The sequence below is a fragment of the Propithecus coquereli genome, unplaced genomic scaffold, assembly GCF_000956105.1.
Source record: "Propithecus coquereli isolate 6110/MARCELLA unplaced genomic scaffold, Pcoq_1.0 Scaffold202, whole genome shotgun sequence".
NCBI lineage: Eukaryota > Metazoa > Chordata > Mammalia > Primates > Indriidae > Propithecus > Propithecus coquereli.
In genome coordinates, this window is record NW_012145190.1 from 1,577,520 (window position 1) to 1,590,867 (window position 13,348).

Here is a 13,348-nt window from a genome sequence, read left to right on the forward strand (position 1 = left end):
GTCTGGGGCCAAGATGCAGGGGTGGGCTGGGTGGTTTTGCCTCCAACCTGGTACAGCAGTACTCGGATATGGATGGCTGCGGGGCGATTTAGTTCAACCCCTATCCCAATGGGGTGGTGCTGGGCAGTTGGTCTTCTGCAGCTGATTTTCCGCAGTCACCCCTTGGGGTAGGTGTGACTTTCCCCCCATTTCACAGATTAGGAAATAGGCTACTTTTGCCGGAGGCCCCAGGACTAGTTGGGGGGGTGTGGGAGGGTGTTAGGTAGGATTTTAACCTTAGAGCCTCACAGCTTCTTAGGATCCAGCAGGGAGACTTTGGGCAAGTTTCCTCCCTTCTTGGGGGTCTCCATTCCTTATTTGTAAATTAAAAAGGTTTACCAGTTTGTGATTCCCCATACATTAGTGTCCCAACATACCACTTGAGTAGCTTTTAAAAAATGTGGATTCTGGGAATCAACCCCAATGTATTTAAATTCAGTAGGTCTAGGGCGAGGCCCAGTAATCTGCATTTTTTTTTATCAAGCACAGGCATCAACAGACAGAACCGCCTGAGAAAGATGAGTGCTTCGCAAAGTTTATGAGACATCAGAATCCTCTGGCGAGCTGGTCAAAACACACATTCCTGAGGTCTGTTCGCAGAGATCCTGATTGATCCTGAGTTGGAATGTGGCCCGCTAATTTGCATTTCTCAAGAAGCGTTGCCAATCTGCTGGTCTGATGCCTCCACTACCCTCCCGCTGCGTCCGCGGTGCCAGCTCCGCGGAATGAGATCCCGACAGGGAGCTCCTTCCGGCACCGCCCTCTTCCGGCACCGCTCCCTTCCGGTACGCGAGCGGAGCCCCTAAGGACAGCGCTCAACCCTCGCTTGCAAGTGCTCGCCAAGGCCAAAGGCGCTTTTTCATGTTGGGTGTAGTCCTGCGTGCTACCTGCAGATGGCGCCAGAGGACGAGCCTGCCAAAACGGGGCGGAGCAAGGAGGCAGGGGAAAAGCGGACCGGTGAGGATTGACATCCATCGAGGCCAATGGCAGCCCAATCTTCCGTTCTCTGGTGCGCAAGAGCTTCCACCCCTATAGGAGGCTGCAGGCATGGCGTTAAACGGAGAGAGTGTGTGATGCCGTGTCACGTGCTCCTTGAAGGTACACCTGTTAGTCCAAGGTTGCTATAGGTCGTATTGGCTCAACCCTTTTTATCAGTTTACCCTCCTCTCAGTTAACTGAGGCTGCCTCACCTGTCTCTGGGCAAACTTGTCTCTCCATCACTCTGGGTACTTGGAGTTTTAAAAAAAAAGCGTCATGCGGGCAAAGCAGCGCTGGACTTCTCATTTTCTTAGCAGCGAAGTATTTCCAGCGCTGACAACGGGGAGCTGCTGGACGGGGGTAGGGATGCAGAGAGAACAGGGTGAGAGAGAACACGTATGAAGTGTCCACTAAATGCCAGGCATGATGCTTTGGCATTTTCCATAGGTTTGTCTCATTTAATCATCTTTCTGTATAACTCATTTTTCTGTTTCACAGACTAGGAAACAAGTTGATTAAATGGCCCCAGGGCAATCCTTGGATAATTTTAATTAATGTCAGATGCCAAAGCCCCGGGTCTTTTATTGCGCCAAGTGTGCCTTCTCCGCATTCCAACACATCCAGATCCTGTGGATCACCTCTCCCCACTTACTGAGCCATCCCTCTGTCCTGCGTTCACCCATTCATTTCTTAGAGGCCCATCTGCGAGGCACGGGTCTAGCTGCCAATAAAAATACTGAAGAATAGGGACTCTGCAGTAAAGTAAAGGAGATTTTTTAAAAAATATATACACAGAATCCTTATGCTCAGAATGGTTTTGCTTCCCCACTGTAGCCCCCAACATGTTATTGATGCCTATTTTGTTCCAGAGAATATGGTGGGGTCTGAAGATACAGAGACTGGTAAAATCTACCCTTGTCTTTCAGAAGCTCATTGCCTTTCGCAGTAGTAATCTCTGAACTTTTACTTTCACACACCTACAATTTTTAACAAATTGAGAATCAACTATATATACGGTAAATGGTATATATACATATATGCTATTGTAATTAATATATTAAATGAGTAAACACTTTAAAAATTTTTAGATAAAAATCAATCTAAATGGAGGTTCGAATATTTTCTCTGTTCAGCCCAATGGACCATCTTGGGCACTTCCTGGAGTGCTTCCTCAGACTGTGTCCCTCCACCCCTGACATGTACTTGGCTCTCTCCATTCTTCAGATCTCTGTCAAGTGTCAGTTTTTCAGAGAGGACTGCCCTGATGACTTTCTATAAAATATCACTCTCTCCCACTGTGTCAACTTTTGTTCCCTTACCCTGTTTTGTTATACATATGCTATATCTCTCTAAATAGGAAATATGTTTACTTTTCTTTTTTTGTTTGGTTTAGTTTCCGTCTCTTTGCCCCAGATCGTAGGCTTCAAGAGGGGCAAGCAAGAGTCTTTAACACTGGTGACCCTGAGAGGATTGGGGATGCCCAGCCCAGTGCATCATGAAATCCCTGCCCCGCCTTGCCCCCTGTCCCTGCAGGGGTGGGAGTGGAGGGAAGATGGGGAACTGTCCATCATCCCTCTCTTGGTCCCTGCATTCTTCTAGTCCTCAGGGCCAGCATTACTCAGCCCCTCTCAGTGTCCCTCTCCAGGTCTTGTAAAAGGCATCCCAGGGGCAAAGCCAGTGTTGCACTTTTTGTTGTGTTAGCAGCTAGCACTTCTTTTGCTTCTCTCAGACTTTTAGTAAGGAATAACACATTTTCAGTTCCTATCCCCATAGGTAGGAAAAATAAGGGTCAGGCATACCAAAACCTTTGGTAAGACTCAGTTATAGTTCAGAGAAAGACTCCACTGTCTGGCTCGCTCAGCGTCTTCTCACTTAAGGCATTTATGGGGTTATAGAAAGTGTCCTGGGCTAAGAGCCAGAAAATCTAATCTCTACACCTAGGTTTTCCTCAGAAGGGGGAAGTGAACCAGATGGCTGAACACCCTGTCCCCACACTATCCAACCATACACGGAAGAGCCAAGGACATTTGGAGCTGACTCTGCATTGAACTTCTTACCCAATCGTTTCCCAATTTGTAGATAAATGTCTTGAGAGGCTGCCAGTTACTGTGTGATGTAAGGAGAATGTCCTGAGAAACCTATACCTGGGTGTAGAGATTTTTTACTGTAGAATCTATAATTAATGGGCTCCAGGTGCATCAAGAGTGGAAACCAGTCACACACCCCTGAAGAGCTATTGTGACTAGCAAGAAAAAGAGCTGATGAGTGTGCAGATGCAGCAGCATACCGGAACTGAGATAGATAATGCATACTCATGCCAGTGTTGACTGCGGCAGCCAAGCAAACACCTTGCTGTGGGTGGGCCTGAAAGCTGCACCTTGATCACTGCAACACTTCTGATGAGAATGCATGCACTCTGCCAGCTCTTTTCTAGGACTACAGCATTTTATGTACTTGAAGTTGTACTTAAACCCTATTTTATCCTGTGATGATGTTGTTTGTTAATCCCAACCTGAAACCCCTATTGCTGGTCATCGGCTTCTTAGTAGCTGTATGACCTTGAACAGGTTACCTTCTTTCTTTGCACCTCAGTTTCCTCATGTGTAAAACAGAGAAAATAATATTTGGTCAGCTTAAAATGTAGGGTTGTAGAACATTAGTCCTTGTAAGTCCAAGATAGATATTTGGGGATTTTGAAGACTTCAGAAATCATACTCTTATGAGGGTCAATGAAAGATATTCGTGGATTCGGAAGCCTTCATATATTGTATCAGTAGCATACTTACATGTGGAAAATACTGGAGAAAGAATTCTAACCAAACAACAAATAAATGGGAACAGAGACCTCAGATAGGAGCAGATAATGAGGAGAGGAAACAGTGGGGAACAAAAAAATCTGGCAAATTTCATTTATATGGTTCAATCTAAATGGACAATGATAAACCCATGGGGAAAGTGTAATGAAGGTTTTAAAGAAGGATTCTTAAATAGAAGTGACACACTGCAAGGGAAATTCTATGATGCTTGGAGCTAAAACAGCCAGCATGTGAGGAGAGAGTAGAATAAAGAAATTAATCTATTGAAAGATATCATCTTATTCAGGTACAGAAGAAAGCAGAGGGAGAATAGCTTCTACTTTATTTCATATAATAGTAAAGAAATTTGTGTTCAATTATGAGCACCAGGAAAAATGCTATTGATTGAATAAAAAGGTAATAAGGGAGTCTGATAAGTGAATTAATAAGATTCCATATTGGAGTCAATATCCCCCTTTAAAAATTATGTTTTGGATCTATACTGGATGTACTTTTCAAAAGAAAAAAAAAGCATATATAGGGGAAATAACTAATTTTCACCCCATTCTCTAGACCTTCAGTATCTTTCCAGGGATAATCTATCACTATACAAACATGATAACACTTTTCAATATATTTTCTTGGCAGCTAGGAAGTTCATTGTTCCTTATGAGAAGAGTGGCTGATTTGACCTGAAATGAAAAGTTTACCTTAGATATATTGCTCATGAATAGTTGTCAGGTCAGAGAATATCCTTAAAAAGGGATCACAAAGGCCCTACATTGCATGCGTTCAGGAGCACAGGGAGATAAAGATTTAGAACAAAGTTAGGTGGCATCAGGGGCCAAAGAGGTTAGCAGAAGAGGGTGTGTGTGTGTGTGTGTGTGTGTGTGTGTTTGTATGTGTATGTATCTTGGGGAAGGGACAGGTGGGTAGCCTTCAGGGACTGCCTGCAGGCTGCTTGTGAGGTGTCATGATCTCTAGACCCTGGAGTGAGTCCTTGGGAAGACACAATGTTCTGAAAGTTTGGTGCCCTTACAGGTTATAAAATATTTTTATTATCACCCCTGGACATCATTGCTAAATTTTTAAGAATATCACCCCTGTGCACACAGGTTACTCTTCTCATGGTGATGTGGCAAGACTTGATTTCCAAGAGCTTCCTTTGGACTGTCCCTAATTTTTCCCTTTGAGAATAGAATAGGATCTCCTTCAGGGTGAGGAAGGAAGGAGGAAATCGTATCTCCTAACCTACTCCTTCCACCCCATTCAAAAGACCCCCAAAAGGCACAGAAAATTTGCTTTCAGAGGTAGTGCATTAGGATCCATGGAATTTTAGAGCTACCCCTGAGTGTATTCCTTTAGTGAAGGTAAAAAGAGAAGGATTGCTGTGTCAGGGGAAGATTCGTATGCAAAGCCCAAGACTTAGGTTTCAGGGGAGTTAGTGTCCATAGTAAAGTAGAATTGGCCCAGGTTCATCTGACCACAAGGGCAACTGCCTGAGGCAAAAACAAGAACTCAGACAGAACAAGAGGGTTGGAACCTTCCTGGGAGAAAGAGGAGAGAGAGAGAGATTTCTAGGTGGAGAGGGATCGGATTGGAGAAACAAACACATGTCTGTCTTTCCCACACCTATAATTATGTGAAATATTGGAAAAGATAAAAACAAAACAAGAAAACCCAGAGTAAATCTGTAATAGCAGACGAAAAGAATAAAAAAAGGTAGTCTTTGGGCCAGAAATAAGAACTGTTAAAAAATCAAAAACAAAACAAAAATATCTTTAAGTTTGGGGATGGCAGAAGCAAGAAGTGGTGGAAAGTGGGCTGAGATGTGCTTTTTTGGTGGCCTATGTAGTCAACCTCCATCCCCCTCCAACCTCAAATCCCTGCTTGCCCTAAGCAATATGGTGGCAGTGGTTGCATTTATCCACAACAGGCTAAAGTGATTATTGGCACTAGGGATAGAGAGGCCGTGCTTGTTCCCAGTAGATAGCTGATGACTCCAAAGATGGACCAGGAGCCTCTAGACTTAGAGGCAAGTTAGCAGCACTGTCTGTGTGGAGCGTTTCCCTCCTCCAAGGTCCCTGCTGGACAGCTGTGGTAAACTGGCAAACAGATGAATAGGAGTAGTCAAGCATACAACAAGCAGATAACCAAAACTCACCCAAAATATCAAGTTTTAATGGTGTTTTGTAAATCCAAATTATCTTTATTTTTTATCTGCTTGATCTGTTGCTTACTGAAGGAAATTTTCTGAATTCTCCCACTCTTTTTGTATGTCTATCAGCTTTTGCCATATATATTTTGTAGTTGTAGTGTTGTGTTGTGTAATGAGGAAGATTCTGACTTGTTTTGTGGGAGGAGTCTATACTTAGCAGCTGTTCACCTTAAGTTTTATTTTGCCTGGTATTGATGTTATTAATTTGCGTTCAGTTTAACATTCATTTAGTATATCTTTTCCTACTCTTTTAACCTTTGTGCGTTATTTATTTCTGACACATTTTGTTATTCACTGAATGTTTGTGTGCCTCCCAAATTCATATGTTGTAACCCTAACCTCCAATGTGATGGTATTTGGAGGTAGGACCTTTGGGAAGTAATTAGGTTAGATGAGGTCATGAGGGTGGAGCCCTCTGATGAAATTAGTGTCCTTATAAGAAAAGGAAGAGAGTCTGAACTTTCTCTCCCTCTTTCCCCCCACTATATGAGGACATAGCAAGATATTAGCTACCAACAAATGAGAGAAGACGGCTCAGAATGAAACCTACCTTGCCAGAACCTTGATCTTGGACTTCCTAGTCTCCAGTACACTGAGAAATAAATTTCTGTTGTTTAAGCCACTCAAGTCTATGGCATTTTGTTATGGCAGTCAGAGCAGATTAATACATCCATGTTTCTTGGACTTTGTTTTTAACTCAATGTGAAAGACAGATATTTTACTAGGAAAATTAATTCATTCACTTTTATTATGCTTATTGGTAGTTTTGGACTTATTTGTGCCATCTTTTAAAAACATCTTTCCTAGCTTTGCACAGTGGCAGTATCGTAGCCAATGAGGTTTATCCAAGGAGCGATTATCGCTAATTGAAAACTTTTCCCAATACCCCACTATGACGACTTGAAATATAGTCGGCATTGGCAATTTTTTTTTTTTTTTTCTTTGAGACAGAGTCTCAGTCTGTTGCCTGGGCTAGAGTGCCGTGGCGTCAGCCTAGCTCACAGCAACCTCAAACTCCTGGGCTCAAGCGATCCTCCTGCCTCAGCCTCCAGGTAGCTGAAACTACAGGCACGCACTGCCATGCCCGGCTAATTTTTTCTATTTTTAGTTGTTTGGCCAATTTCTTTCTATTTTTAGTAGAGACAGGGTCTCGCTCTTGCTCAGGCTGGTCTCGAACTTCTGAGCTCAAACGATCCGCCCGCCTCGGCCTCCCAGAGTGCTAGGATTACAGGCGTGAGCCACCGCGCCTGGCCTGGCATTGGCAATTTTTGACGGCCCCTATGGGGACTGAATAAAAAATAAAAGAAATAAAATAATAAAAAAAGAAAAATCCTCCTTCCTCTTTCTCATGCTTTCTTGTTGTTTCTTTAATACAGGTACATGATAAGGTTTGGGAATCACTGTCTTAATGGGGCCACGTAAGGCCGGATAAGGGGAGCTGGCCTGCACTCATGAAATGAGCAGAAGGGGGAGACTGCCAGCTCAGCTTTGCTGAGGCAACTTGAGCCTCAAACCCTGGATGAACAGAACATCCTCTTTTGGATACAGGACCTGCCTGAGGCACCATTTTGAAATACGCAAATTTTATTTGCTTCCTCTTTTTTTCCCACCATCTGTATTTGCTCCTGCATTTTGAGTGCTGGAATATAGCTGTTTTCACAGAACTCCAAGTTCCTGAGTTTATTTTTTTATCTCAGACTTTTCTACCTTTCAAAATCCAAAATGATATGTTTTCTCAGACCATGCTTTCATTTAAGTCCATATAGCAATCAGCCAGTCCATATAGCAATCTGGGAGTTCAACAATCTGATTGGATTAATTCATGCTAAGGTATGACAGATCTACCACAGCCTTCTAAGATGAACTGGAATTTTAAAAAAAAAAACACAGCTCATTAACCTACAACATTCTTTAATTGCTGAAATAATTGCACACTTTTAAATCTTATGAAATATAAACATTACATTTTGTGATGGCTTTTTTTATGGAGAGATGAGGATGAGTATCACTGGTAGATTTTACTCTCAATGCCAATTCTATTAAGATTTCTTTACATACCTTTTTTTTTAAAAATTTATCCACATCTAGGTTATCAGAAAGAGTGAAATTTCCAAAGTTTTTCTTTTTCCTTTTTTTTTTTTTTTGCAATAGTTGCAATGTCCATGGTGGTCCAAGTTCCAGTGGCAGCGTAGCAGAGCAGGGCCAAAAGAGGTCATGATTATGTCTGTTTTGTTCCTGAAGTATATAATTTATTTTTTGTTGATCAGGGACTCTGAAATGGTAATATAAGTTTTTGATTATAATGTTCTTATAATAGTGCCTAGCACATGTTCTTTCCTTTATCTGGAATTTCTCACCACTTTTTTGTCAGGCTCACACCAACTCACTTTCCAGTCTTCATCTTAGTTGTTGCTTCTCCCAGGAACCCTCCTGATCCCCGATCTTACCCTTAGACAGCAGTGGGGCAAACTCCAAGGGATGAACTCATAACCAGACTTACAGGAAACACCGTACCCAGTGCCATGCTTCACTAATGATTAGGAAGAAAGTGGTATGAGAACGGAGGCACAGCAAATGCCATTTCCAGAACAGGGGCCCCGAGTCCATCAGACTTGGTTTTTTGGACTCACTTTTCTGCAAAACATTGATGAAAGTTAGCCTAATAGAGACATATGTTGGGGGCTTCACCTTTATACCTTGCTAGTCACTAAACTACAAAACTGACTCCATTCCTTAGTGTAGTTGTGTCTCATAAATCCATAAATAGCAGATGTATTTACAAGAAAGTATCCATACAGATTAGGTATATTCTACTGACAATTTTATTACAGTTCCTTATTTATCTTCCATGTAGTAGATTCTGCCAATCAAATTTCATAAAGAGTTCTGATTCCCAGAGGTAAGAACTGCCCCTAGTTTTCTAGTTAGATGTTTATGGTAACTTCTTCCTTTCCAACAACATTTACGCATATTGAAAGACTACCCTCCCCTGCCCTCTGCCCAGATTGTAAACTCCTGAAGAGTGTGGCTGTTTCTTTTAACATCGTATCTCCGTGTGAGAAGAGTTTCTGGCCCATCCTAAATACCCACTAAACATTGGTGAGTGAACAATGCTACTTTGTGACTTCTGCTTCAGTATTAAGCGAGGGCTTGCCCAGGAGGGCTAAGCTTCATTGTTTGAACAAATGGAACTAATTTCTGTGGGTAGCATATCCAGCTGTGCCACCCACATGCAGCCGCAAATAAACCAAACCGCATCACAATTCTGTTGGATTTTTCATTCTCTTCCAGCACAGAGAGAGAAAATGGAATATTCTTCTGACCCAGATACTTCGCATAATGCTCCAACACCTGTGTCACTTTGCCTTTGCTTCGGTATCTTTCCACAGCGTAGGCCATTCTCAGTTCACAAGAGGAGTCCATGATGATCCATGAAACCGGGACCCCTCCTGGGCCCAGCATACAGTACGCTGGCAGCTTCTGTAGGCAGCGCTGGATGAAATGTGGGCTCTTTTCATTCCGTCCTGGCCTCCAGCTGGCATTTATCAGCCCAGCATGAGAGATATCCAGTTGGGAAATCTTAAAATTAGGATCATCACTATGGAAAATGAAAACAAAAAATTTTATCCCGACTCCTGTAATGTCTGGATAGCATCCCATTCTAGAGCTCCCAGGCACTCCTTGTTTAAAGAACCATCATTGCAAAGTTGCTCATTTTGAGCAGTGACAATATTTACTCATTCCAGTGAATGAATTCGTCCCCTCCTCTCTCCAAAACCGATTTGTGTGCATTACAAAAATGTATAAAGAAGAACAATACTAAAGAAAAGCCACAGGAGTTATGAGTGCATGTTTTTTTGTACCTCTCAAATTCATCATCTCCGTGTTCCACCTCACACCAGCTTCCAGCCTTGCTCTTCGGAGACATTGAGCCTCAGGATATCTTCGTTTATACAGAGGACTGCCTTCAAGTGGTTTATCCTCACTGACTTTGAAAATGTAACTGCTGTTATCTCCTCACCCAAACTTTCTTGACAACCTGGGAAGAAAGCAATATTGTAAGTGATTGAGTTCTCTACTTCTGGGGCTCCCACTTGAATGATAACTCAATGCAACTGCTTAGAAGTTCTTAAACTTGAGCTTACACCACAATCAGCTGGAGCACATATTACACCACAGATTGCTGTATCCTTCCCCAACCCAGAGTTTCTCACAATTTATACTTAAAAGTATAAATTGTTATACTTATTGTATACTTATTGTATAAAGTATAAATTGTTATACTTAAGTTGAACTTATTAAAATAAGTTCTCAGGCGATGCTAATGTGGTTAGTTGAGGACCTAATTTGAGAAGGACCGCTGTTGTCCACTGCCTCTGACTTGTTACCTTGGATGTGGAATATCTGTCTCCAGTTTATGACTTCACTATTTTCCAGGACTTTCTGTAATTTTTGAGGAACTTTGGAGAATACACAATATGTGTTCACATATGGGTCCATGTCGTCAGTCATCTCCTATATAGGATAGTGAAAAGTCACATCAATACCCTTGAACTTTTTCTTCACCTTTCACTAATTGAGATTGTCAGAAAAAGGAAAATTCAAAAGAAAATTTTAACTGTGGCTCACGATGGCTGAAGTTGGGCACATGGCTTGTAAGATCTAGGCTTCTAACTAAAGCTGACCTCTTGCCCGGGTAACTGGAGTTTGTTAACTACTTCACTGAAAGGTACACTGTAAGCCTGTTTATCAGATGCAGAACAAAGACAGGGTGGAATCAGTCACCCTCCTCCAGACCCTAAGATGCCTAAACTTTCTCCCTATCCAGTTAGCTGCATGTTTAACTTATGTATAGTGTCACTGAGTGCCAGAGTTACAAGAATGTAGCTGCTGCTTATTACCCACTTCTCCCAGCTTCTGTGCCACATGTACCCTCCTGTTGGACAAGGTGTACATACTCTGCCTCATGTAACCTACTTCAGGACACATTTTTGGTCTATAACGAATCTGTGTTCCTGGGCTCAAGTCCTCAAGCGTGGCTCAGAATAAATCTAACCATGATTTCTCTAAGTTCTGGCGCCTTTTATTTCACTTTTCAGTTGACAAAATCTAGGCAGCTGGAGTCTACAGTGTCCGAGACCTGGTCAAGATACTTGAGCGGATAACAAACATGAGTGAGACATTGCATTTTCTCAAGGCTACAGAATATCAGCCTCCTAGAATAGTAATACTTTCTTCAAAGCCAGAAGCCTACAAAATAGAACAAAGTAATTGGAATTTTTGGTAGCAGTCAGGGCAAATTATGTAGTATTTTATACTCATGGGCTTGGAAGGAAGAGACTTGTGATGCCATTCTGGCAAGCCACAGACTTCACGGAAAGGTAAGTATCTGATTCTGAGGGGGAATATCACCAAGAAGTGTGAGAGTTTTAGCAGTGAATGTATGATGTCAGAAATTATATTGTTAAAGAGTGAAATATAAAATAATGTAACTAATTTTAAAGAAATGTTCAAAAATTCGAAGGTGATTTTATAAATGCAGGTTCCCAAATATGGCCAAAACCAAAACTGCAATGAATTTAAAGTCGTAGATATTTTAAAATAGCTGATTTTAAAAGAAAGACTGAAAATAGACAAAGTAAGTATTCAAGGAATTATGAAAAGAATATCAAAATGAAGCAGAGGAAAACAAATGAAACAATTAGTAAACATGAAAGCTGAAAATAATGAAATGGAGAATAAGACATAGTGCAAAGGATATGTAAAGCCAAGTTCATTTTTATTTTTTATTTATTTTAAATTTTAAAAAATTATTTATTTATTTTAATAGATTTAGGAAGTACGAGTTAAATTCTGTTACATATATGTATTGTATAGTGGTGGAGTCTGGGCTTTTTAGTGTACCCATCACCTGAGTAGTGTACATTGTACCCATAGGTAATTTTTCATTCCTCATCCCTTCCCACCCTCCCTCCTTATGGGTCTCCAATGTCTATTATACCACTCTGTGTGCTCTTGTGTAGGCACAGTTTAGCTCTCACCTTTAAGTTAGAATATGCAGCATTTATTTTTCTGTTCCTGAGTTACTTCCCATGTTATATGAAAAAAGGGCATTTAAGTTTCACTAATGGACTGATTTATTTAATAAATAGTACTAGCCTAATTAGCTAGCCATGTGGAAGAAAGATAGAAAAGAATCTTAATTCACACCATTCAAAAATTTATTCCAGATGAAGTGAAGATTGAAACGTAAAACGTAAAAATTAACCTGTTGTAAGACAAAATAAGAAAACATTTGCATAATCTTGGAGTAGGAAAAAATCTTAATTAAAGAAGTCATAAGTGAAAAAGATAACATACTTAGTTACATAAAAATTAAAAATGTCTTCATGTCAAAATCTCCATGAATAAAATAAAAATAATTATATATTGGGCAACAAATTTGTAGCACACACCTTGTGTTAGTATACCTAATATTCAAAACACTCTTATGGTATTTCAAGAATGACACAAAAATTCAGTGTAAAAATAATCAAAGGGCATAAACAGTTTAGATTAAACTCTATGTGACTGATAAACATGAAAATAATTTCAATTTCCCTAGTCAGGGAAATGCAAACAATAAGATACCATTTTTACCCATGAATTTGGTGTAACTTAAAAGAGAGATAATATGCAGTGCTGGGGGAGAATGTGGGGAAACAGTTCTTCCATGTACTAATAATGGCAATAAAATTGTGATAAACTTTTGGGAAGGGAATCTATCAGTGTCTACTAGACTTAACAAAACAAAACACTTTGACTTGGCTATACCTCTTTTGGAAATCGTTCATACTGAGAAAAGTTTCCAGGATGTGAAGACATGTGTACAAGGATGTTTACTGAAGCATTGTTTATAGTGGCAAAGAACTGTGGGCAATTTGAATCCAACAATATCAGAACGACTAACTGAATTACAGGAGTATCACACAGTTATTAAAAAGAATGAGTTAGTGCTGATTGATTGATCCAAAGGGATGTCCATGATACATTAAAGGCAAATTAAAAAGTGATGAAAGAAGAGTGGTCAATATCCCTGCCTGTGTTAGTATGAGCAAGGACACTGATTAGCCCAAGGGGTGGGAACGGAGAAGAGGAAGGGAGGGGAGAGGTTGTTAACTTCTTAAAACAACGCTGGATTTTTCTACTTGTTTAACCAGCGTATATTACTTTTGGGATGAAAAATTAACAAAGAAAAATTTTAGAATTTTTTCTAGATAAATTCTCCTGTATCCCACCCTTAAAGGTTCTTATTTAAAATTGGATTGAATTTTTTTTT

The 13,348-nt window shown here is 40.7% G+C and overlaps 1 protein-coding gene across 1 annotated transcript in view; it reads right to left on the reverse strand.

Moving 5' to 3' along the window:
- Window positions 1-9,168: 9,168 nt before the first annotated feature.
- Window positions 9,169-13,348, reverse strand: part of GLYATL1 (glycine-N-acyltransferase-like 1) — a 7,528-nt gene continuing 3,348 nt past the window's right edge. Inside the window, 4 exon segments of the mRNA XM_012643865.1 lie at window positions 9,169-9,628; window positions 9,894-9,950; window positions 9,952-10,069; window positions 10,419-10,545. Coding sequence (XP_012499319.1) covers window positions 9,169-9,628; window positions 9,894-9,950; window positions 9,952-10,069; window positions 10,419-10,545 — 762 coding nt within the window.